At 40.4% G+C, this 27,924-nt stretch overlaps 1 protein-coding gene across 5 annotated transcripts in view; it reads right to left on the bottom strand.

Moving 5' to 3' along the window:
* LOC131947508 (uncharacterized) overlaps window positions 1–27,924 on the bottom strand; it is a 60,617-nt gene that overhangs the window by 11,626 nt on the left and 21,067 nt on the right. For 4 of the 5 annotated variants that reach the window (XM_059308728.1, XM_059308726.1, XM_059308727.1 and 1 more), the window contains exons 3-6: window positions 7,463–7,992; window positions 5,079–5,223; window positions 3,829–3,935; window positions 3,215–3,356 (exon numbers count right to left, since the gene is read on the bottom strand). In XM_059308728.1, coding sequence (XP_059164711.1) covers window positions 3,215–3,356; window positions 3,829–3,935; window positions 5,079–5,223; window positions 7,463–7,992 — 924 coding nt within the window. Of the gene's footprint in view, window positions 1–3,214; window positions 3,357–3,828; window positions 3,936–3,998; window positions 4,013–5,078; window positions 5,224–7,462; window positions 7,993–27,924 lie in introns of those variants that run through there. The other variant, XM_059308729.1, reaches the window with a different exon arrangement.

Genomic DNA, 27,924 nt, shown 5'->3' with positions numbered 1-27,924 from the left:
ATTTCTATTTATTTTCATCAAGCCTAAGTTATAACCGGATGTTTCACTTTCGTAAGACAAATATTGATTGGCTGTACAGTAACTTAGTGATCGATAACTATTTGTTTACAAAACTTTGCAGATCAAGTTTTTAAATAACAATGCAAATTAAAAACCCCATGACCTAGTTTTCTATTTTTAGCTTACAATGTGTACAATAAAATCTATGACGGCCTATCCAATAGCAGGATGCCATTGTTTATGTCGCCATTACACGTGAAAACCAAATTGTTTTTGCTTTTTTTTAAATTTTTATTTAGTTACCGAAAATATTATAAACATCAAATACATCCAATCTTTAGTTAAGTCCGAAAAAAACCAGACAGGCAGGATTTTATAACTATATTAATTGTAACTACGCTGTGCATGATTTTTAAATGAATTTATACACCTCTCAAATACCTTTGAGACTTTTCTCGCTGGTGTCCATTATAGGTCTATATAGTTTAAAATGTACTTGTTTGAGAAAAGTAATTTATAAAATAGTTATGGGTCAAAACGCAATGTGCTTTACTACACGTTGAAAGATATTAGTGACAAAGCAAAGAAATAACTAAATAGCTAAAAATCCGGCACATTTAACATAACACAGGCACACACTGATTAAGAGAATTATATGATTCTTTTAAAAACTCAGCTGCTCAACGATATTTATGTTGTTTTTTAAAGTAATTTTTATTAGTTTTAGCCGAGACAATTGTATACATATTTTATAGCGTGCGTCTTGATAGGTAGATTTATTGATCTACATCAAATTTGAATGAAATAGTTAATTTCTTCATATTCTAAAATTGGAAGATGACGCCATCAGTGTTGTGTACTTTCCGTAGTTTAAACATGTGACGTCATTGGTGTTTTTTTTTTTTTCTGCGATCTTATCAACACTATAAACACTTTTGCGGTTGCACTGTTAGAAATGTGTTTTTTTTTCGTTCGAATATGCCTTTATTTTTATTTTTCTTCTTGAAATAAAATTTAGTTGATACATTTAATACATCTAACAGATTATTTTCAACAAAAGTCCGTATCATTAAGTCCTCCATATATCGCTGAAGATTCTGATCTCATAGCCTCTGAAAATATTTAGCTGATAGAGAGAAAGAAGCACGCACGTGGGCTTTTAAATATCTTCTTTTGTCGGCGATATTACTTGTTAAACTTTAAAAAAAATGTCTTAAAACATACACAATTGTTGCGATACATTCGGCCACCCTCCCCGTCTACACTATCCCCACGCCACATTTGGACTGATCATATAACGACTACAGATATCCTCCCATCTGATCCTAACATACCTCCTGTCCTACTGTCTATCCCCCGTCTTTTATTTCAATCTCCGAACCTACCAAAATAACAGACAGAGATACTTTCTACGACTCTCTTCCCCACCCACTTCAGTCTTAAACTGACCAAATAACATGCGTAGATCACCCCCACCCCCTTCTCCAACTTAACCCCCTCCTCCAGCTGGGACTGACTAAACAAGCGTACTCACCTTCTCTAGACATGCCTTCATCCCCTCCCCCCCCCCCGGGCTAGGACTGACTCAACAAACGTACTCACCTTCTCTAGACATGCCTTCATCCCCTCCCCCCAGCTGGGACTGACTAAACAAACGTACTCACCTTCTCTAGACATGCCTTCATCTCCTCCCCCCCCCCCGGGCTAGGACTGACTCAACAAACGTACTCACCTTCTCTAGACATGCCTTCATCTCCTCCCCCCCCCGGGCTAGGACTGACTCAACAAACGTACTCACCTTCTCTAGACATGCCTTCATCCCCTACCCCCCGGGCTGGGACTGACTCAACAAACGTGCTCACCTTCTCTAGACATGCCTTCATCCCCTCCCCCCCCCCCCCGGGCTAGGACTGACTCAACAAACGTACTCACCTTCTCTAGACATGCCTTCATCCCCTCCCCCCCCCCCCGGGCTAGGACTGACTCAACAAACGTACTCACCTTCTCTAGACATGCCTTCATCCCCTCCCCCCCCCCCCCCCGGGCTAGGACTGACTCAACAAACGTACTCACCTTCTCTAGACATGCCTTCATCCCCTCCCCCCCGGGCTGGGACTGACTAAACAAACGTACTCACCTTCTCTAGACATGCCTTCATCCCCCCCTCACACTCCCCCCACCCCCGGGCTGGGACTGACTAAACAAACGTACTCACCTTCTCTAGACATGCCTTCATCCCCCCCCCTCACACTCTCCCCCCCCCCCCCCCGGGCTAGGACTGACTCAACAAACGTACTCACCTTCTCTAGACATGCCTTCATCCCCCCCCCCCGGGCTAGGACTGACTCAACAAACGTACTCACCTTCTCTAGACATGCCTTCACCCCCACCCCGGGCTGGGATTGACTAAACAAATGTACTCACCTTCTCTAGACATGCATTCATCCCGCCTCCCCCCCCCCCCCCCGGGCTGGGCCTGACTAAACAAACGTACTCACCTTCTCTAGACATGCCTTCATCCCATCCCCCTCACACTCCCCCCACCCCCGGGCTGGGACTGACTAAACAAACGTACTCACCTTCTCTAGACATGCCTTCACCCCCCCCCCCCTCACACTCCCCCCACCCCCGGGCTGGGACTGACTAAACAAACGTACTCACCTACTCTAGACATGCCTTCATCCCATCCCCCTCACACTCCCCCCACCCCCGGGCTAGGACTGACTCAACAAACGTACTCACCTACTCTAGACATGCCTCCACCCCCCCCTCACACTCCCACCTACCCCAGGGGCTGGGATTGACTAAACAAACGTACTCACCTACTCTAGACATGCCTCCACCCCCCCCCCCCCCCCCCTCACACTCCCACCTACCCCAGGGGCTGGGATTGACTAAACAAACGTACTCACCTACTCTAGACATGCCTTCATCCCATCCCCCTCACACTCCCCCCACCCCCGGGCTAGGACTGACTCAACAAACGTACTCACCTACTCTAGACATGCCTCCACCCCCCCCTCACACTCCCACCTACCCCAGGGGCTGGGATTGACTAAACAAACGTACTCACCTTCTCTAGACATGCATTCATCCCGCCTCCCCCCCCGGCTGAGACTGACTCAACAAATGTACTCACCTTCTCTAGACATGCCTTCATCCCCCCCCCCCCCCCCCACACCCGGGCTGGGACTGACTCAACAAACGTACTCACCTTCTCTAGACATGCCTTCGTGCAGACACTTCTGGTACCGACAGTAGCGACAGTTGTTGCGCATGCGCGGGTTGATAGAGCAGTGATTGCTAGCCTTGCATGTGTATGTCTTGTTTTCCTTCAGACCGCGACGGAAAAATTTCTGGAAGGTAATGAGCTTTTAATTAATCACCGGTTCATAATTAATCAGCGGTTCAAACAAGAGTCATTGCTAAACATTAATTAGGATATCAGAACATGCTCAGCTTAGACGTGTGGCGCTGTGGTCGAACGATAGAGAGCATGGTAGGTAACTAACCGGGGAGTTGTGAGTCCATACTACATCCCTGAGTTCACTCAGCACTTTTGGGTACCTGACTTAAGTCGGGAAAGGTAAGATGACCACACCTAACCACTTTATCGTTAAGTGCCAAAGTGTGAAAAAAGGTCGAACTCTACTTCATCTGCCCCACCGACCGTCTGGCGTGTGAGAAGATACTTTTCATCTTTTCTTTTGAGCGCCCCCCCCCCCCCCCCCACAAAAAAAACCAATGCTGGAGCACCCCACAACTCATCTCATTCGTTTTTTCTAGAGTAGATGAAGCGAGCGATAGCTAATTAATTAAAGTACCTACCTTACAACCTTCGCATGTGGTGACACCAAAATGAACACCATTAGCGATGTCACCACACACCTTACATAGCAGCTGCCCTTCAGCCGGCTCAACAGCTTCAGGTTTTTCTGAGAAACAAAAGTCTGGAGTTAAAATGGAGTTAAAAGTCTGGGGTTAAATCTCGTCCTAACCTTTTCTGTACATGCCGGCATAAAAAAAACCTGCCGGCATAAAAAAAAACACTTGCCCTAACCTTTTCTGTACATGCCGGCATAAAAAACAATCTTGCCCTAACCTTTTCTTTACATGCCGGCAAAAAAAAAAACTTGCCCTAACCTTTTCTGTACATGCCGGCATAAAAAAACAATCTTGCCCTAACCTTTTCTTTACATGCCGGCAAAAAAAAAAACTTGCCCTAACCTTTTCTTTTCATGCCGGCAAAAAAAAAAAACTTGCCCTAACCTTTTCTGTACATGCCAGCATAAAAACAAACTTGCCCTAACCTTTTCTGTACATGCCCTTATAAAAAAAAAACTTGCCCTAACCTTTTCTGTACATGCCCTTATAAAAAAAAAACTTGCCCTAACCTTTTCTGTACATGCCGGCATAAAAAAACAAACTTGCCCTAACCTTTTCTATACATGCCGGCATAAAAAAAAAACTTGCCCTAACCTTTTCTGTACATGCCGGCATAAAAAAACAAACTTGCCCTAACCTTTTCTATACATGCCGGCATAAAAAAAAAACTTGCCCTAACCTTTTCTATACATGCCGGCATAAAAAAAAAACTTGCCCTAACCTTTTCTGTACATGCCGGCATAAAAAAACAAACTTGCCCTAACCTTTTCTGTACATGCCGGCATAAAAAAAAACTTGCCCTAACCTTTTCTGTACATGCCGGCATAAAAAAACAAACTTGCCCTAACCTTTTCTATACATGCCGGCATAAAAAAAAAACTTGCCCTAACCTTTTCTGTACATGCCGGCATAAAAAAACAAACTTGCCCTAACCTTTTCTATACATGCCGGCATAAAAAAAAAAAAACTTGCCCTAACCTTTTCTATACATGCCGGCATAAAAAAAAAAAACTTGCCCTAACCTTTTCTGTACATGCCGGCATAAAAAAAAAACTTGCCCTAACCTTTTCTGTACATGCCGGCATAAAAAAACAAACTTGCCCTAACCTTTTCTGTACATGCCGGCATAAAAAAAAAAACTTGCCCTAACCTTTTCTGTACATGCCGGCATAAAAAAACAAACTTGCCCTAACCTTTTCTGTACATGCCGGCACTGACACACTTCTGGAACCGGCAATGCTGGCACCGCACCCGCCCCCCTTTCAGGACGTCACACTTGCCGCCGCACTGGTTGCTGAAGCTGGGTCGGCCATCTTTGGTGCACCGGATGAAAAAACTCTGGGGAGAAAAGTGACCAGTTAGAAAACTCTGGGTAGACAAGTCAAGCGGCCAGTGGTAAAACTCTGGGGAGAAAAGTGACCAGTTCGAAAACTCTGAGTAGACAAGTCAAGTGACCAGTGGGAAAACTCTGGGTAGTGGTCACGTTTTTCACTAATTCATTTTTATAAAATAGCTTTGAACTTCAAAAAGAAACACATAGAAAACTAACAAACTAAGCCCAGTTTTCCAATGTTAATAAATAAAACGTTAAGTAAAACCAAATCAGGATCCCTATGAATCTGACATGCAACACAAAACTCATCAAAATATTTTTATTTGATTTCCTAATCTGGAGATGTTTATTAAAAATGTTGGGCCTATAATTACTAAGCTAGCTTATCCATATATCATTTTTACAGATTTATCTATAATTTTCAAAAAAAATCTTCTGATTTATGATCAGAGTAATGTGTTTGGTATTTAAGTATTGAAAGTCATACAAGAAAGTGTCAATTATTTGTTGATGTTGCAAAGCCGGGGCTGCTCAAAGGAAACGTGTGAGGAAAGCTAGCGAACAGGGCAGAAACTGCTAGGCATGTCTGCTGAGTGTGTGCCAAACAAAACTCGAGCCACGCCCCACCCCTCGGGCTGATGACATCAAAGTGGTACATCACTAGATAGATCAACGCTAGGGCAGGATAGGGTGGGATAGGGTGGGATAGGGTAGGATAGCCCAGGATCGAGCAGGATAAAGCGGTCCCAATAGCTAATCCGCATTGAATGGCTGACGTTTGGTTTCTTTTCTTGTTTGATCTCCAATGTCTAGCTTTTATTTACTGGGAATAGAAGGGCTATAAGGACAGAAAGAAAGATATATATTTGATGGGGTGGGGGTCGATTCCTTAGGAGTCGTGGAGGGGTCTAAGTCAACGTGAAGGGGGTCTAAGTCAAGATGTGGGGTCCGGTACCTGTTTGGCAGTTATTTGCAACAGGAAATATTAGAATTTAAGATTTGCCTAAGATAAAGGGGTTTAGCCTGATAGAGGGTTTTAGCCTAACATAGACGGGTTTCCGATTTAAGGGGTTTCATTATCGATAGTTGGTCTTAAATTGAACAGAGGTAGTAATAGGCCAGCCTAGTTAAATGATGACATGTGACCATTGTAGAGTAGTTGACTGTATGGTAGGATCGTTGGCTGATGCAGAGGTCGTAGGTTACATGGTAGATACAGAGGTCGTTGGTTAGATAGTTGGCAGATACAGGCAGATACAGAGATCGTTAGTTAGATAGTTGACAGATACAGGTAGATACAGAGATCGTTAGTTAGATAGTTGGCAGATACAGAGATCGTTGGTTAGATAGTTGGCAGATACAGAGATCGTTAGTTAATATATTAGACATATATTGCCGCATTAGTTCATATATTCGACATATATTGCCGCATTAGTTCATATATTGGACATATATTGCCGCATTGGTTCACACATAGAAGACAATGCCCACGACGGCAGAAAATCTGGCACTGTAGAGCGACAGACGTCGGAAGATGTTCCTTTAAGTCGATGGATCATTTTCGACCTTTATTTGAACGGTCGTCACTGGCCAGGTTTTTCTCGATAGTTCGTTCAAACACAGATTAGCGATCCCATTGAATGGACGGCCTACAGTGAAGTAGCGTTCATATTGAATGGACGGCCGACAGAGAAGTAGCGTTCATATTGAATGGACGGCCGACTGTGTAGTAGCGATCCAATTGAATGGACGGCCTACAGTGTAGTAGGGATTGTATTGAATGGACGGCCTAGAGTGAAGTAGCATTCATATTGAATGGACGGCCTACAGTGTAGTAGGGATTGTATTGAATGGACGGCCTAGAGTGAAGTAGCATTCATATTGAATGGACGGCCTACAGTGAAGTAGCGTTCATATTGAATGGACGGCCTATAGTGAAGTAGCGATTCCATTGAAGCAGCATATAGGGAGAAACTAACATGAAGGACAACATCAGATGTTGAGAAGTTGGTAAGCGCTGACTCAAAGAATGAAGATCAAAATCTACCTTAAGAAATTTGGCCTAAAGGACTTGCCTTAAAGGCTTTTACCTAAAAGGTTTTGACCCTAAGATGATTGAACTAAAGAGCTTTGACCTTAAGGGCTATGACCTTAAGGGCTTTGACCTAAAATGCTTTGACCTAAAGGGCTTTGACATAAAAGGCTTTGACCTAAAGAGCTATGACCTAAAGGGCTTTGACCTACCTTGCAGGGCAAACACACCAGCGCGCCAAAGTAGTGTCCACTGGCTTGTTCCCCGCAGACGTCACAACGCTGGCTGACGTCAAGCTTACTCTGTTGACGTGACGCCGCGTCATCGGTCTTGTCGTCCCTCTTCCTCTTGCATCCTCTCTTCCCTGAGGCACTCTCCATCAGCCGCCCCACCCCCCTCACCCCCGGACCTGTCCTCATGTCGGAGTGAGGCTGGATCAGCAGCTGGGAGCCTTCACTGGGGTACTCATAGTGTCCGGCGATCTCTGAACTCTGTAGGCCGCTGTAGGCTGTCGGCTGTTGGCCGTACGGCTCGAGGTTCTGGCGGTTCTGATGCTGCTGTTGGAGGTGGTGTCGGTGGAGGTTGGTCAGATGCTGCTGCTGCTGTTGGTGTTGTTGTTGCTGTTGGTGCTGTTGGTGGTGGTGGTGGGCGCGAGCCGGTGACGAGGATGGAGAATCAGATTCCAAGAGGTCTGGAGCAGATTCGTCCAGTGGGATGTCAACATAGGGGGCTGTGTTAGGATCTGAAAGTAGAGTGGACAGTTGAGTCTCAGGCTGGCCACATTATGTTGGCCTAATAACTAATTGTGCTGGCCTAATTGTGTTGGCCACGTTTTGGTGGCCAAATTGAGTTGGCCACATTGAGCTGGCCACATGTGTTGACCATATTGTTTTGGCCACATATGCTGGCCACATTTTGTTGGCCACATTGTGCTGGTCAAATTGTGTTGGCCACATTGTTTCGGCATATGTGAATATGCTGGCCACATTTTGTTGGCCACATTGTGCTGGCTAAATAGTGTTGGCCACATGTGTTAGCCACATTGTGTTTTAACTTTACAGCAAACACACACGAATGTACTCCTCAATGTTTCACACTCACAGCTTACATTTACAGGGGATCAAGAGACTATACAACTGAGTAAATCATTCATTACCACTTGGTTGGTCTGAAACATTAGGTCGTAAGTAGAAGATAAAATAGGTGCGGGACCCACACAAGAAGTCATTTACATACATGTATTTGTAAGTTGTCATGTAAACAGGTGTAAGCTTGTTGAAAACGAGGGTTGTCAAAGAAACAGAGAAAAACATTGGAGTACAGTTGAAGAAGAGAGGCCTAACATTCCATCAGGCAGAGGTTATAGCTAGAGACAGGATGAAATGGTGTTTACTTATTGATGCCTTGTGCGCCAATGGGTATTGAGAGATGGTGATGATGATGGTAATGACGATAGTGATGATAATACATATTGAAACAGATCAAAAGTTACATATATATCTATTTAAAAAAAGTGTGAAATCGCAAAGTAAGAAACGGATGAGCATTTGTTGATGACAGAACACATTTTGGCATTCTTTACAGAAACGTTTCATGTTGTCTCCTAGAATTTTAATGACTAAATATTACAGAGCGCTTTCAATGTCTCTGTTCTTTGGTTTAGCCATCGTCTTTATCGACTCAATGAAAGCTGATCTGATGGTCAGATTATCGCCTTCTCACGTAGATCAACAGCCGATAAATCTGTTGATATTGATCATCCCATCCCCGCCATCTTACAGCTGAAAGGCCGACACATTCGGATATCCAATACGGCTATCACCTGTCTGGCACGAGCCGTCGATATAGTGTGAACAGCTTATATTATCGCTGGCTGACAATTTCCGCTCCAACTCGACATTAATCTACAACAAGTTCTCACAACTCGTCATTACATCTACAACAAGTTCTCACAACTCGTCATTACATCTACAACAGTTTCTCACAACTCGTCATTACATCTACAACAAGTTCTCCCAACTCGTCATTACATCTACAACAAGTTCTCACAACTCACTACATCTACAACAAGTTCTCACAACTCCTCATTACATCTACAACAATTTCTAAAAAACAAAACAAAAAAAAACAGTTTTTTTTTAAAAGAAAAAGATAACCAAAGAGTAGACATGTTTTATTAATGCTAGACGTTTAATAAACTTGACGCAATATTAGAATTTAATAAACTTGATTTAATACTAGAAGTTTAGTAAACTTGAAGCAATATTAGACTTTAATAAACTTAATTCAATACTAGACGTTTAATAAACTTGACCCTATACTAGATGTTTAATAAAGTTGGCCCAAAAAATTAACCAAATACGAGACGTTCAATAAAGTTGACTAAATACTAGACATTAAAAAAAATTATTTTATAGTAATTTATTTTGATATAGAAAAAACAAGTTAATAAAAAGTCTAGTGACAATTTAAGCGCAATTTCCTTAATTAATTTTTTGTGACCAAACGAAAGGATATTTTTGAAAACTTTCTTCGGCAATATTGGTCTAAATTATGGCAGGAATCGATTGGTAAATGTTTCAAGTCGCTAAGTGGTCTAGTTGCCGAGATATGGGCCAAAAACTGCATTTTTCGAGGTTTTTTTGGCTTTTCCGGGAAATTCAGGAAGGAATTCCGGGAAGTTTTTTGGTCCACAATCATCCTCGGAACTTGCTTAACATATTTGCTTTTGGAACTAGTCCTCGATATTGCTTCGTTGAGGAGGAGATACGACTTAAAGCTGCGGACACACATCGGACACACATCCATCCTTGACGAGTTAATAATCGCAATTGTCAGTATGGAAATTGCGCTAAAAAGGAATATCGTTTTACAAGCTCATTGAATAAGTAATGCATAGTATCGCATGAAAGTTATGAAGAATATGAAAAACATCTGACCCACAATCTGAATTCTTGAACCGTTGCTAAATTTAAACGCAGTTGTTACTAAATATAGCTACTGTACTAGTAAAATTTCCAATCTGCTGTTATCAATGAACATAGTTCATTCATCGATTCAACGTTTTACTGATTGGCTCTTAGCTGCTCCAAATAACTTTGTTAAACGCACACACTTTGAAATATATTTTAAGCTATCATAAAACCACCTCCACTCACCACCTACAAAGACTGATCAGCCATGACCACCTAAAGAGACTGACCACCTAGAGAGACTGACCACCTAGAGAGACTGACCACCTAGAAAGACTGACCACCTAAAGAGACTGACCACCTAGAGAGACTGACCACCTAAAGAGACTGACCACCTAGAGAGACTGACCATGAACTGGACAAGATGAGCAATGATGAGTTCTGTGACTCCCGACGGTCAAACAGGATGTGCATCAGGTCTGTGCACGTGAAAGTTAGATAATTACAACTGAGCTTTTGTATACACGAACTAGCGTAAACGTTCCTAATTGAATCGACAAAAAGGGTTTGATCCCCGAAGGGAAATAAGCCAGGGCGCCTCTAAAGGGAGGGAACCTGCGCCGTTGTATTTACACCGCTGTAGACAAGTTTTCTACTTGCCCCAAACACAAAGCAAAAACTTGCTCTAAAACAGGGGATACCTGGGGGCGGGGCGGTAAACATTGGCCAACACCCGCGGATGTGGGGGTGGGGGTGTGTTCCTAGAGAGGAAAATATCGTTTAGTGGCTATGTATAGAGAAAATGTCAAGTTTAGTGGCTATGTATAGGGAAAATGTCAAGTTTAGTGGCTATGTAGAGAGAAAATGTCAAGTTTAGTGGCTATGTAGAGAGAAAAATATCAAGTTTAGTGGCTATGTAGTATAGAAAGTGTAGTTGCTCTATGACTCTATAGAGAGAAAATGACAAGTCTAGTGGCTCTATAGAGAGAAAATGTCAAGTTTAGTGTTTTTATGCAGAGAAAATGTCAAGTCTAGGGGTTATATAAGAGTTTTGACAAAAAGTTTGAGCCTATACGTAGAGAAAATGTCAAGTTTAGTGGCTATATAAATAAATAAATAAATAAATAAATAAATAAATATATATATATATATATATATATATATATATATATATATATATATATATATATATATATATATATATATATATATATATATATATATATATATATATATATATATATATATATATATATATATACATATATATATATATATATATATATATATATATATATATATATATATATATATATATATGTATATATATATATTTATATACATTTTGTGCCGGGCTTTGATTTCTTTCATAACGGTGCCTAGGTCAAGACCCGAGTACAATGTCATGTGATCTAATAAGTTGGTTTAAGAATTAATTACTTTCCGTTCATTTGGTGCGCAATTAGTTTTAGCTAGCAATTCTTTTATATTAATTTTTAAGTATTCAAAATAATTTTTAAAAAAAACGTTATAATAATGGAATACCTTTTACTAGAGTTTAATAAGCAATCCACGCTTTTCTTTTTCGTTTATGAAATACTGATGCATTAAATATTTCCTGCAACTGCTTTATTTTATAAAAGATTGTAATTAAAATGTTTTCCCCCAATTAATTTTAACAAATATTTTTGTCGGATTTATCACAAATCTAATATCATAAAATTTTTAATGTATATTAACGTATCGCAGTCGATGTATTTGTGGTTAAGATATTTTGCATCTTGGAGCATTTAAGGTTTCCAGAATATGAAATACGGATATTTTTTAGGTTAATATTTGCGATTTTTTATGTAATTAAAGCTAATGATATATTTGCGGTAAGTAAATAATATTTGAAAAATTGATGTATTTAAGATAAATAATTATTTGCAATACTGATAGATTTGTGTTTAATAATAATTTTTATATTGATATATTTCGGTTAATAATATTTGCAATATCTATGTATTTGACGTTAATAATATCTGCAATAACTATGCACCTAAGGATAATAATACTGGTAATATTGTTAAATTTGATGATTTTATTTTCAAATAAACGTTAAACGAATTTGGAACTTTTCTTATCATATAATTCATGTCATAATGTAAAAGTCAATTCTAAGATGCATTCTGAAAAATGAGCGATTATCTCTAGACTATAGTTGATTACATAGTAAATGACGTAGGGGACCCTAATGTTCTAGAAGAAATGAACATGAACATTTTACATAAAATATGCAAGTAACCATTTTCAAAAGATTCATTGACATTGATAGGATTATCAATGGGGGTGGAGCTAGCAGCCAGCTCTAGATGGGGGTGGAGCTAGCAGCCAGCTCTAGATGGGGGTGGAGCTAGCAGCCAGCTCTAGATGGGGGTGGAGCTAGCAGCCAGCTCAAAAAGGGGGTGGAGCTAGCGACCAGCTCTAGATCAGCTGATAGCGAGCGTGTACTTACACATGTTCATGTTAAAACTGTCGTACTTCATCCGTGGTGTTAAAAATTTTGTAATTTATCCGTGGTGTTAAAAATTTTGTAATTCATCCGTGGTGTTAGAATTTTTGTAATTCATACGTGGTGTTAGAAATGTTGTAATTCATCAGTAAATCGAGTCAGAAATGTTGTACTTCATCCATGAATCGTATAAAAAAATTCGTATTTCATCCGTATATGGTGTCAAACATTTCTTAATTCATCCGTGAATCGTGTCAAAAATTTTGTAATTCACCCGTAAATGGTGTAGAAATTAATTTCGTTTTTTATCCGTGAATGGTGTAAAGAAAATTTTGTAATTCATCCTTGAATTGTGTTAAAAATGTTATAATTCATCCCTGAATGTTGTCAAAAATGTCGCACTTCATCCGTGAATGTCTAAAACGTAATTCATCCTTGAATGTCTAAAACGTAATTCACCCGTGAATGTCTTAAATGATGCACATCATCCTTTATATCTAAAATTTCATTCTGCATCCATGATCATTAAAAGTTAATTATTATGTACTTTATCATTAAACGTTAATTATATTGTACTTTATCATTAAACGTTAATTAGTATGTACTTGATCATTAAACATCATTTAGCGTGTACTTTATCATTAAACGTTAATTAGTATGTACTTGATCATTAAACATAATTTAGCATGTACTTTATCATTAAACGTTAATTATCATGTACTTTATCATTTAGCGTTAATGATCATGTACTTTATCCGATAATGAAGTCTAAAATGCACTTAATCCATGGAAGGTGTTCTAACTGTATTTATCCTAAACGCTCACAGATTTGATTCCCCAAATTTCGCGCGGTAATCGTCTGTCAGGCCTCACGTCTGCTGGATGGGAGGCGAGCAAGATGCTTTCTCGTCTGTTGCGCCACAGGAAAAATGGAAGAGGGGGGGGGGGGGGGGTGGGGGGCGGAATTTAGCGACAAGCGCTTCCGTCACTCCAGAACAGGGGGCTGTCATTAGAATCTCGTCTGCTGAAAGGTGATGGTCATCGCAGGTTAGTCCGTCAGGTAATGTCCGATTATACCTTGATCTATCCGGAAATAGTCCGGCCCAGCAGAATTGTGTCAGACGGCAAAAGTTTAAGACTAATTTTCAACAGCAACATGAACAAACGCAGACACGTCTATAAATACTTTTGTCCTAACTAGTCAGTGATTGGTCAGATTTAACTGCACCAATGTGACAACAGAAGTTTTTAAAATACTAAACAAATATTGTAGTTAACGGCTAAATGTAATGGTATGGTCTAGACTGAAGTTAATGCTGGATTACATGGACCTATACTCGGCAACACGCCTACACCACGTGGTGTGACTATGGTGCATAAAATACAGCAGCAGATTTAGATTTAACCTAAACTTTAATGCAACATAGAATCTTCTTTTTTATAACATTCTATCTTTCGTAATTATATTTCTTATTATTCTGATATGTTTACCAAGTAAACGGATTTTTACCATTAAAATAACAAAATGCGGGTTCTTATTAGGCAAGTACGCAGAAAAAAGTTCAACAATGACGTCATTTTCACATTGCGATGTGATACGCGTACATTTACAGTGGGCATGCGCAAACACACGATATGAAAAGCGGGACCGGTGGAACGTCAATATTTCATGTATGTAAACAAAAGAAAGATAACTCTTAATCGATAAAATGCGGAGGGGAAATAATTATTGTAAACTGTCTCATGCTAGTGGGCGCAACGAGCAGGCTGATCATTTAGTCAGTAGACTGGTTATCCGGGGTTAGTGCGGGTAGATTTAACCATTTTAACCACTTAACCATTTCATTGTAGCATAGTTTTAGCCAGGTAATCATAAAGTATTGGTAACAATAATAAAAAATTGCATAATATTTAGACATTGGCCTACTCTAGTAAATTACACACATACATTCATACATACACACAGATACGTAAATCTCAGCTGTAATGAAACGACACACTCGAGTACAAACCCATAACTACCTACCTCGCAACTACGTGATACCTGTAACTACCATACACCTGTAACTACCATATACCTCTAATGACCGTGTAACTACCAGATAGTTACAACTACCACAACTAGAAAGAAGAAGCAAACCAAAACCGAGTAGGAACCCAACAGGATCCAGCTTTTAGAAGGTCACCTTACAGACTAATGGAGAAGGAAACTCTACACACAGTGGATCTCAAAACGTATGGAGAAGGAAACTCTACACACAGTGGATCTCAAAACGTATCGAGAAGGAAACTCTACACACAGTGGATCTCAAAACGTATCGAGAAGGAAACTCTACACACAGTGGATCTCAAAACGTATCGAGAAGGAAACTCTACACACAGTGGATCTCAAAACGTATCGAGAAGGAAACTAGACCCTATACACAGTGGATATCAAAACTTATGGGTACAGAAACATGAACTAGAACAATGGATCTCAAACACGTATTGTGTAGTCCATGGGTTGGATACGACGTGATTATGTAGTTGTTTATTTATAAAAAAACAAAACAAACTAACACGACCTTCATACTCTGCCGACCACCATTTCATACACAAATATTTGAAAACGATAACGGCAACAATTGAAAACGATAACGGCAACAATTGAAAACAATAACGGCAACAATTGAAAACGATAACGGCAACAATTGAAAACGATAACGGCAAATATTGAAAACGATAACGGCAACAATTGAAAACGATAACGGCAACAATTGAAAACGATAACGGCAACAATTGAAAACGATAACGGCAATAATTTATCAGCTAAAGTTTTTTTTTTTAACTAACATACCTAACAATTAAGAAAAAAACTTTATATTAACTGAAGTATTCAAATTAACTGCAATATTTTCGCTAAATTCTAGTAATTTTGTTTGCAATTTTTAAAAAAAAGGATTAAAAAAAAAACTCAAGGTAAGAATCACACCTAACACTCAAATACCTGCAATAAAAGTTTAACCGTACAATCTTTAATTATGGAATTGTGTACTCTACTCCCCCCCCCCCCCCACATTCCCAAAAATGAGTTTTTTTTTCTTTAGGTGAGTTCATGGGTAGAAGCGTTAGGTAATGAGGAACTGATGCCACATGTCTAAGTATGCCATTGCTGTCACATACAGCGTCATGTCACTGCTACCATCTAATGTCACTGCTACCATCTCATGTCACTGCTACCATCTCATGTCACTGCTACCATCTAATGTCACTGCTACCATCTCATGTCACTGCTACCATCTCATGTCACTGCTACCATCTCATGTCACTGCTACCATCTCATGTCACTGCTACCATCTAATGTCACTGCTACCATCTCATGTCGCTGCTACCATCTCATGTCGCTGCTACCATCTCATGTCACTGCTACCATCTCATGTCACTGCTACCATCTCATGTCACTGCTACCATCTCATGTCACTGCTACCATCTCATGTCACTGCTACCATCTCATGTCACTGCTACCATCTCATGTCACTGCTACCATCTCATGTCACTGCTACCATCTCATGTCACTGCTACCATCTCATGTCACTGCTACCATCTCATGTCACTGCTACCATCTCATGTCACTGCTACCATCTCATGTCACTGCTACCATCTCATGTCACTGCTACCATCTCATGTCACTGCTACCATCTCATGTCACTGCTACCATCTCATGTCACTGCTACCATCTTATGTCACTGCTGTCACACAGCGTCATGTCGCTGCTACCACCTACTACAAGCTTTTGTCAATGTCCCTGATCTATAAAACTACTCCAACATCAGTGTGAATTATTGATGAAGAAAATAAGGAAATCATTGAGTTACTAATTCAATATCATTAGACGCTGTAGTTGTTGGAACATGGAGCACGGCATTCTTAGTATACCATGGGGGTATCGTTTTACAATGGTAGGGGGGGGGGTCATTGCTTTATATTGGGCAGTGCTGTCGTTGTTATACATTGGGAGGGGTGTCATTACTTTACACTGGGGGGGGGGGGGTGTCATTACTTTGGATGAATAAAGGATTAGTGTTAAGATGCTAGTGTGTGATGAATCATCACCTGTAGGGCATCAAGGACTGATGTAGCTGTTGTGTGTCAACAAATTCAATGAGTTGAGAATGTCAAATATTGTGGAGTGTGTCAAATATTGTGTAGTGTGCCAAATATTGTGGAGTGTGTCAAATATTGTGTAGTGTGTCAAATATTGTGTAGTGTGTCAAATATTGTGTAGTGTGTCAAATATTGTGTAGTGTGTCAAATATTGTGTAGTGTGTCAAATATTGTGGAGTGTGTCAAATATTGTGTAGTGTGTCAAATATTGTGTAGTGTGTCAAATATTGTGTAGTGTGTCAAATATTGTGTAGTGTGTCAAATATTGTGTAGTGTGTCAAATATTGTGTAGTGTGTCAAATATTGTGTAGTGTGTCAAATATTGTGTAGTGTGTCAAATATTGTGTAGTGTGTCAAATATTGTGTAGTGTGTCAAATATTGTGTAGTGTGTCAAATATTGTGTAGTGTGTCAAATATTGTGTAGTGTGTCAAATATTGTGTAGTGTGTCAAATATTGTGTAGTGTGTCAAATATTGTGTAGTGTGTCAAATATTGTGTAGTGTGTCAAATATTGTGTAGTGTGTCAAATATTGTGTAGTGTGTCAAATATTGTGTAGTGTGTCAAATATTGTGTAGTGTGTCAAATATTGTGTAGTGTGTCAAATATTGTGTAGTGTGTCATTCTAGCTGATACCACGAGCATGTTTATAACGTTTTGTAAAATAAAATTGATCTAAAAATAGGAGGTTGTTTATATTTTAAGTGGAAAGAAAAAAAATGAAAAATTCCCAAAGCCTCTAAAAAATTAATTCATAAAAAAAACAAAAAAAAAACAAAAAAAAACCGCAGTCACTTTCTCATTACTTTATATCTGTGAATTTCTTCAGGTGATTTTTTTTATTTTGTGACTTTTTTTCTGAGACTTTTTAAAGCGAATTCTGTGACATTTTTTAAGTGACTTTTTCTGTGACATTTTTTTTTTTCTGTGACATTTTTTTTTTTCTGTGACTTTTTTCTGTGTCATTTATTCCGCTCTCCATTCACACCAATGCCTTGATCTTAAGACACACAAAAAAAAAAAGAACAGTCCGAGGCGTTACAAGTAAGTGCCTGAAATGTTCCCATCTATTTCTTCCTGTCCAGTGCGCATGTCACCGAGATATGGGCGCCAACAGACCAACAACAAACATTTTCCTAGTCGTCTTGTCGCCGGTCACAATGGCTGACCGGCAAGCGGCCGGCAGGGAGCCGGCACTGATGTTGACACGCCCTTGTTGGTGCGGGACATGTCCGAGCAATAATGATCTAACGTCTGCCGGCCAGCACGCATGGTCAAACAGAGCTCACTTAGGAAATATGTCGGCCATCCAGAGCACGTGCAGGTGGGGTGTGAGTGAGGGTACAGTGGGGGAGGGGGGGGGGGGGTAGGTGAGTTGTGTGTGGATATTGTGTGTGTGTGTGTGTGTGTGTGTGTGTGTGTGTGTGTGTGTGTGTGTGTGTGTGTGTGTGTGTGTGTGGTCGTATATGATCGGGTAATACAAGCTTTATATGGCATACAAGGCAACAAAGTCCTCACTTCGCCAGTAAGGTAAAATCTGCAACTAAACCAAGACTTCCTCATACATTAGACGACAGACAAACTTCACATGAACACATCTAGACGGCAGACAAACTTCCCATGAACACATCTAGACGGCAGACAAACTTCCCATGAACACATCTAGACGGCAGACAAACTTCCCATGAACACATCTAGACGGCAGACAAACTTCCCATGAACACATCTAGACGGCAGACAAACTTCCCATGAACACATCTAGACGGCAGACAAACTTCCCATGAACACATCTAGACGGCAGACAAACTTCCCATGAACACATCTAGACGGCAGACAAACTTCCCATGAACACATCTATGGCCGAATTTTTCTCAGTCCAGATTCAGTGTTTTATTTTTACCATCTCTCTAACTTGGTTAGGTGTAAGAATAAATACGATAAAAATAACTTTAAAACGTTTATCTCATGGTTCTAACAATACACGGTGAGATAAACCACGAAACAAAGCCCAGACTAGTGAGATAGATCTCAGTGTACATTTGATAGTTAAAATATAGATAAAAGAGTGTTCGTGTAAACAGGAGTTACGGTCTTAATGATAGCATGTGGTGGGCCGTTTGGCTCGTCTGGATACTCCTGGAGGAGTGGCCAAAGGATGGGGGGTATGTGGCAAAAGACTGGGTGGTAGAGTGGCCAAAGACTGGGTGCTACATGGCCAAAGCTGGGTTGGGAGGGTGGCCAAAGACTGAATGAACCACATCTTCCTGAATCATGGCCAACGACGGCATAATGTGAATCTCTTGTTACACATATGCTACCTTTTCTGGGGTGTTGTTTTGGGGGTGTTGTTTTGGGGGTGTTGTTTTGGGGGTGTTGTTTTGGGTGTGTTGTTTTGGGTGTTGGTTTGGGGGTGTTATTTTGGGGGTGTTGTTTTGGGTGTTGTTTGGGGGGTGTTATTTTGGGGGTGTTGCTTGGGGGGTGTTGTTTTGGGTGTTGCTTTGGGGGTGTGTTTACAGGTAATACAGGCTATGGCTAGGTCTAATAACTTGATGCTCTGATAACTAACACGTATAAAACGGCCCATTAATAACTTGATGCTCTGATAACTAACACGTATAAAACGGCCCAATTGTTGATCGTTCCCATACCACACTTGTCAATAAAAACTACTTTAATTTTTTGTTTTAAATTTAAAAAATAAAATAAAATAATTCTTTCTAGAAATCGATCCTTCTTCCCCCCCCCCCCCCCCCCCCCCCCCCACGTAAAAGTTTTTATCCCACCGCCAGAGCTTGACTAAATCGTTGCTGCCAACTTAAGAAAGATTAAGCAAATGGATATGTTTTGTTTTCGTGACAAAGACATTTTTGTTTTGAAATTTTTGAAACCAAAGAACCTTGTACGTGGCCTAATTTGTGGACCATCCCAGGGCTCGGAGAGTTGAACTTGGTCAAGATGCTGGACAACAGAGGCAAACACGACCCCCGGGATTATGGGGGGGGGGGGTGTCTCGACCTGAAAGTGACCAACATTTCTGGGGCTAAATTTGAATGTGGCGGCGCCAGGTTGGGGCGCCGTGGTATCGTGTGCAAACATAGGAGACCAGGCCAAACACGGGCCTAGAGAGAAACCAGTAGACTTCTCACACTCAGCTAGTTTAAACAATGGAATATTAGCGCACACCAGGCCAAACACGGGCCTAGAGAGAAACCAGTAGACTTCTCACACTCAGCTAGTTTAAACAATGGGATATTAGCGCACACCAGGCCAAACACGGGCCTAGAGAGAAACCAGTAGACTTCTCACACTCAGCTAGTTTAAACAATGGGATATTAGCGCACACCAGGCCAAACACGGGCCTAGAGAGAAACCAGTAGACTTCTCACACTCAGCTAGTTTAAACAATGGGATATTAGCGCACACCAGGCCAAACACGGGCCTAGAGAGAAACCAGTAGACTTCTCACACTCAGCTAGTTTAAACAATGGGATATTAGCGCACACCAGGCCAAACACGGGCCTAGAGAGAAACCAGTAGACTTCTCACACTCAGCTAGTTTAAACAATGGGATATTAGCGCACACCAGGCCAAACACGGGCCTAGAGAGAAACCAGTAGACTTCTCACACTCAGCTAGTTTAAACAATGGGATATTAGCGCACACCAGGCCAAACACGGGCCTAGAGAGAAACCAGTAGACTTCTCACACTCAGCTAGTTTAAACAATGGGATATTAGCGCACACCAGGCCAAACACGGGCCTAGAGAGAAACCAGTAGACTTCTCACACTCAGCTAGTTTAAACAATGGGATATTAGCGCACACCAGGCCAAACACGGGCCTAGAGAGAAACCAGTAGACTTCTCACACTCAGCTAGTTTAAACAATGGAATATTAGCGCACACCAGGCCAAACACGGGCCTAGAGAGAAACCAGTAGACTTCTCACACTCAGCTAGTTTAAACAATGGAATATTAGCGCACACCAGGCCAAACACGGGCCTAGAGAGAAACCAGTAGACTTCTCACACTCAGCTAGTTTAAACAATGGAATATTAGCGCACACCAGGCCAAACACGGGCCTAGAGAGAAACCAGTAGACTTCTCACACTCAGCTAGTTTAAACAATGGAATATTAGCGCACACCAGGCCAAACACGGGCCTAGAGAGAAACCAGTAGACTTCTCACACTCAGCTAGTTTAAACAATGGAATATTAGCGCACACCAGGCCAAACACGGGCCTAGAGAGAAACCAGTAGACTTCTCACACTCAGCTAGTTTAAACAATGGAATATTAGCGCACACCAGGCCAAACACGGGCCTAGAGAGAAACCAGTAGACTTCTCACACTCAGCTAGTTTAAACAATGGAATATTAGCGCACACCAGGCCAAACACGGGCCTAGAGAGAAACCAGTAGACTTCTCACACTCAGCTAGTTTAAACAATGGAATATTAGCGCACACCAGGCCAAACACGGGCCTAGAGAGAAACCAGTAGACTTCTCACACTCAGCTAGTTTAAACAATGGAATATTAGCGCACACCAGGCCAAACACGGGCCTAGAGAGAAACCAGTAGACTTCTCACACTCAGCTAGTTTAAACAATGGAATATTAGCGCACACAATGACAAATAAGGACGGTCAAGTAAAAATAGCTGCAAGGTTCATCTAATAAAAAAAATATAGCTCAGATTCTGATTACTAACGCGTAAAATAAAATAGTTCGCATTTTAAGGAGAAGAATTATAACTTTTTTGTCAATACACGGTGTAAACAAAACAACTTGAAGGTGGATTGTCTTACACTGATAGAAGCAATGGCATGTTTCACCATGTCCTGGCTATTGTCTCTTGAAGCGTAACACAGGTTCTCAAACTTCATCGGGTGGCGACCCCTCCTTTTTTTTTTAAAGAAACAAATAGCTCGCACCCCCACCCCCCACGGTTTTAATAATTAGAAAAAAGGCAACTATCAAATTTATTTTTTAGTATAATTTAATTTATTGTGAACAATGTCATGATTAAATGGATGCCATTGTATGAAACTGACTCACCTTGACCTTCCGCAAAATTCGCGGGTGATTTATTCTGAGAAACGATGTCGTTTTTAAACGTGGATCGGACGTTAAAATAAATAAAACAATTAATTAATTTTAGAAAGATATACACATAAAAATAAACAGTAAAGACAATGATATTAAACGTAACATTATTTAAAAAAAAATCAAAAGTATATGTAAAAACAATTCGAGAAATCGGTGTCGCTTTTATCCTTTAACATTAAATCTAAATTAGCAGCGAGTGTTCAATAATAGATTATACTTATTTTAATTTTATAAACATACACATTTCTCACACCAATAAAAAATTAAATAGCGACTTAGTGAATTTTTCGTATGGTGGCGTGCAGAGCCCCCCCCCCCCCTTCATACCCCCCTTCCCACCCCATCCCTAGCGCAACCCATATGCTAGAGTCTTAGGGTTTAATCTCACCATTTTGTTGGTGTTATTTCACAAAATAGCGTTTCGATTATAGAGAAAACAATCAAACGGTGATGTTATTGTAAGGTGTGACGTGATGTTATAGCAAGGTGTGACGTGATGTTATAGCCAGGTATGACGTGATGTTATAGTAACGTGTGACGTCACCTAAGGTGAGCCGTGGCTAAAGTTCGGGACCTGCTCACCAGGCAGTGACCTACTTCCTACAGCCAAGTACAAACACCAGGACAGTCCTTGAAAAATGGACCTAATTTCGAACTGTGGTCTTGCTGGTGGTGACCTTGACGTGCATCGATGAGTCGGGCTAATGGGAAGGGGAAAACGCACATAAAAAAGGCATTCACAGGACCCCATGCATGCTTTCTAGGCTCAAGTTCGAGAGGGGGCAGGGAAGTAGGCTGTAGTTCCCCACAGGACCGGGGGTGGGGTCAAAACACTTAAACACATACGTGAATAGGATGACCAGGTTCGAACAGCGGCAGACCTTGGCGTAAGGTCACTTGTTATCGGGAGGAAAGGTCAGCCAGTCTAGCCTGGACTTTCAAGGCCGTTTACTCTGCTGGGTGACGGACAAGCACTTTTTCCGCGGAACCGTTGGTGCCAGTAGGAGAGAAGCAGACGTGGGATTAGCAGTTTGAAATTTTCACGTAATGACCCACAGAGGAAGTAGGCAATAGAAATAGGTCACACACTTAAAACAGGTTGGTGCTTCATTTACATCTTAATGTTTTTGTTTACTTTATTTACAATAGTTTAAATGTAGAAATGTTTTCTTTTTAAGCTTATACATTTTATTTTTAAGATCGCCAATTTCCAAATGTTGTTCGATAATTAAAAATAATACAAGCCTATAACGTCTGAACAATAGTAATTCAATAAAAAAACGTCTTTGAATACATTTTGTATGGGCACCTACCCTCTGGGTTTATTCGTCAAGGACACATGAAACTGATTATGTGAAGGAATTTCCTCGAGTGTGTAGCCTTCGTATATGCATCACAACGGGTTGTTTGTTTAGACTAGCGATCATAGGAGACTGCAATGCCATCTAGCGGAAGTGACGTGCAACTCAGGCCGGCGGTCGAGGATGTGGGGAAGCCATTTTGTGCACTGGCTTCCGGTGGGTACTGTTTCAAGTTGGGCGTGTGTCATTTACAGGAGGCGCGAAAACTGGTTCCAGAGTTGTCGCTCGTGACGAGAAACAGTTTTTCAAAACAAAAACATGGTGCTCAGATTTAGTGATACACTATGTATTTAACAGTGTTACGTATTATCATGCCAGTTGTGTCATACAATTAGAAATTAACAGTGTTAGGACCTGTTAGGTATTCTAATCAAGCCAATTTTAACAAGTTTACCAGTTAGAAATTAACATGGGTAGACCCAGCCGGACCCAGCGGCGCTGACTTCTTCCAATAAATAAAAAGACTGGAAAAATAAAATATTTACAATCGGTATTTTTAGTTTTTGTTTTAATTTAATTTAATTATATCTACTACTTTTAGGCATTAATAGTAGAACAATTCTATTTTTGACAGTAATTTCTATTTTAACAGTGATTCTAGTTTTGAAAGTAATTAAATTTTAACTACTATAGCTCTCACAAAAACATTAGTTGCATTTTTGTTGTTGGTATTTTTACTCTATTTACTTTATTTCTATAAATAATTTTACACTTGCGAAAGTATTGGTCATGGTTACTGTTTTGGTAGATTTTATTTGTAAGTAATCTACCCCTCCATTAAGTAGTAACCTCCCCTCCATATCCTAGTAATCTCCCCCTCCCTAACGTATTAATCTCCCCCTCCCTAACTTCAATTCCCGAACATTAAAAATAGGGCAGGTACACAACTCGAATTGTGGGGCAGGTTTTCCCCTGGTCACTATTTCTTTATCTTTTGACGGCCATCACAGTTTACACCAATTCTATAAATAGTCTCAATACAGTCAACAGGCGTGTAGCAGTGGTAGCAGTCAACAGTGGTGTAGCAGAGGTAGCAGTCAACATGCGTGTAGCAGGGGTAGCAGTCAACAGTGGTGTATCATAGGTAGCAGGGGTAGCAGTCAACAGTGGTGTAGCAGGGGTAGCAGTCAACAGGCGTGTAGCAGGGGTAGCAGTCAACAGAGGTGTATCAGGGGTAGCAGTCAACAAGCGTGTAGCAGGGGTAGCAGTCAACAGTGGTTTAGCATAGGTAGCACTGGTAGCAGTCAACAGGCGTGTAGCAGGGGTAGCAGTCAACAGTGGTGTAGCAGAGGTAGCAGTCAACAAGCGTGTAGCAGGGGTAGCAGTCAACAGTGGTGTAGCAGGGGTAGCAGTCAACAAGCGTGTAGCAGGGGTAGCAGTCAACAGTGGTTTAGCATAGGTAGCAGGGGTAGCAGTCAACAGTGGTGTAGCAGGGGTAGCAGTCAACAGTGGTGTAGCAGGGGTAGCAGTCAACAGTGGTTTAGCATAGGTAGCAGGGGTAGCAGTCAACAGCGGTGTAGCAGGGGTAGCAGTCAACAGGCGTGTAGCAGGGGTAGCAGGTGTAGCAGTCAACAGTGGTGTAGCAGGGGTAGCAGTCAACAGTGGTGTAGCAGGGGTAGCAGGGGTAGCAGTCAACAGACGTGTTTATGACGTGAATCTCGGGGAGAGGCTGGGCCTGTTTCAGGTGTTTCCATATGGCAATGTTTACACGAGTCTGCGCATGCGCACGAGCTAAGTTTAGAGCTAGTGTTTAGGCAACAGAGGGAGCTGCTGTACTTTTACAACTACAATCAAGTACTGCGACAGTAGGCCCACCAGCCCACAGTTTACTTTTACAACTAGGCCCACCAGCCCACAGTTTACTTTTACAACTAGGCCCACCAGCCCACAGTTTACTTTTACAACTAGGCCCACCAGCCCACAGTTTACTTCTACAACCACAATCACTAGGTCCACCAGTGTCGCAACTACACTTGGTGTTAAGACTATGCTAAATGTTTAAAACCAAAATTAAATTAATTATTTAAAGTTCTGATTATTTTTAAAATAAATATTTAATTGGGTAAAAATAATGTCTGGTGATTGGTAATACGTTTTTTTTTTTAATTATTAAACCATGAGCATCGGTATGTAGGCCTACACGTTTTTATTTATAAACCTGATCCACCAATTTATTTAAACCACCCTAATGAAGTTGGGTTGGGTTGGTCTCGAACCAACGACCACTAGATCATGTCAGATCCAGCTACACTCAAGGGGATGGAGAAACAATTATCACGTTCAGGGAGATAGAGCTTTAATGGTAGTCTTAATTAATTATTTTAATTCGTTATTAGATATAACAGTAACTTTAATTAGTTATAAAAGGACAAGTTCCAAAATTAGAATTAATTAAAATAATAAAACTAAATTGAAACGAAACGATGATGACGCAATAATGCTATCATTATTTTGGACAAAAATTGTGTAGACTAGGAAGTGTGTGCGTGATGGGGTGGTGTGTGTGTGGGGGGGGGGGGGTATGGTGATGGTGTGTGGCGACAACAATAGGCCGGCAGTAATTAGAGGAGAGTGATGATGAATAACGCGGACCAATAATTTGTTCGTCTCCAGTGTTCATCTTCTTTTACATTTATACACAACAATCATGCACAACAATCATGTACAACAATCATACACACATCAATCTTACATACAACAATCATGTACAAAAATCATGTACAACAATCATACACACATCAATCTTACATACAACAATCATGTACAACAATCATACACACAACAATCATACACACAACTATCATAGACACAACCATACTAAAAAAACACACAATAATCACACACATTAATCACACACATTAATCGCACACACGTCATACACAACAATCACAATCAAAATTACTAGACTATTGTAGACAATGACAGAGGCATTAATGTTTCCATCTACGAACATGGAGTAGTCTGGAAGACATTTTGATTTGTCACACAAAGTCTTAGGGTCGCCCGCCCATTACTCAACTACAACGGTAGAGTATTTAACAGGAAGATATAGGGAGGGATGCTACCAAAGGCATCTTATGGTGCGCAACCTAAGGTCCCTATTATTGTTTGTTTATTTAACTTTTTTTTCGCAGAAAAAAAAATGTCCTTTTTATTTAAACATAAAATTTGCTCACTAAAAGTATAAGCTTAATTAGTTTGCAATGTAATTATTTTTTAATTGAATTTTTTATTAAAACATCAAAATTGAACTACTTTAAAAAACTTAAAACTTATAGTTAAACTATTAAGTTTATTGAACTATACACCTAAATTTGTATTGTAACGTTACGGATACATTTTAAACTACACTAAATATTTAAATAATTAAAAAATAAACTTGAAATCTAATTATGCTTATATTTAACAAAAAAAAATAAAAAATTGTAACATTACAAAAACCAAATTTAACAAAAAAATCTTCTAAAAACCCAGTAATTCTGCAATAACCTAATACAAATCTGAAATTTCGCAATAAACCCAATTAATACAAATCCGAAACTCTTTAATGAACCCAACTCACCTGATAGATCCAGTTCATCTTCCATGTCAGTTGGTGATCAGCAAAACTAGAGAACTCATTTCATAATTCTTAACCCCATCCCATCATAAGTCATACCATATCTTAGGATAATAGGATAGTGGACATCTTTTTTAATCGTTACAAAACTCTCATGTAATCCCAGTTTTTAACAAACTTCTCCAAGAAACGCTCCTGAAGAGCACAAGTGTAACTAATATCCCCGCAATGCGTTGAAAACTACAGCAGTTGGTCTCAGTGCGCGGACTTATCAGATAGAAACGTGATTAGGACAAAAGAGCAGCGAGACTACTCGTACGTTTAACTATCAGATCGATACCGCGCAATTTACACAAGATGTCGATATTCATACAATTTATATCAACACCGATACCGGTGTATCACGTGACCTGACGTGACGACAAGATTTTCCCGAGGTTCGCAAACTTGCCTGGGTTCTGCGATGCCGTCTTAGAAATTTGGTTGTTTGCTGCAGGGGGGGGGGGGGGGGAGACGTGGATATTTACACAATAATAAACGAAATACACCGGATAAAGGGTAGATGGGCTGAGGTTTTGTTTGATTACAGAAATAAAAAGCTAGTTAAAAGTCTACAAGTTGTAAGAATTACTAATACAGTTTCTGGTTGAAAAGATTAAAACAAACGCGGTCAAGCTGGTTTTTGTAAATGTGGTTAATGTTGGTAGGTTTGGGTGAGGAGGTGGGGCGAGGAGGTGGGGTGAGGAGGTGGGGTGAGCCAAGTTAGGATCACTGAAGTCAGTGAGAGAACAGTTAACGGAAAGTCTTGTAGATGGTAGGTCAGTAAGGGACTGAGGTAAAAATCATCACACAGCGAGTTTGTGGTAGATGGTAGTTAGAGGAGATGGTATTTAGGGTAGATGGTACTTAAGATGGTAGATATACAAGATTTTAGTTAGGGAAGACGGTAGTTAGGGAAGACGGTAGTTATGGAAAATGGTAGTTAGGAAAGATCGTAGTTAGGATAGATGGTAGTTAGGGAATAGTTAGGGAAAATGGTAGTTATGAAAGTAGTTAGGGACGAGGTAACACCTAACACAGGCCGCCCCCGTTCTTTCCCCGA

Source organism: Physella acuta, unplaced genomic scaffold (assembly GCF_028476545.2).
Source record: "Physella acuta isolate Inbredline_101_S28 unplaced genomic scaffold, ASM2847654v3 ptg000596l, whole genome shotgun sequence".
Lineage (NCBI taxonomy): Eukaryota > Metazoa > Mollusca > Gastropoda > Physidae > Physella > Physella acuta.
Note: the sequence above shows the minus strand (reverse complement) of the source record. Positions and strands in the feature narration are given on the sequence as shown.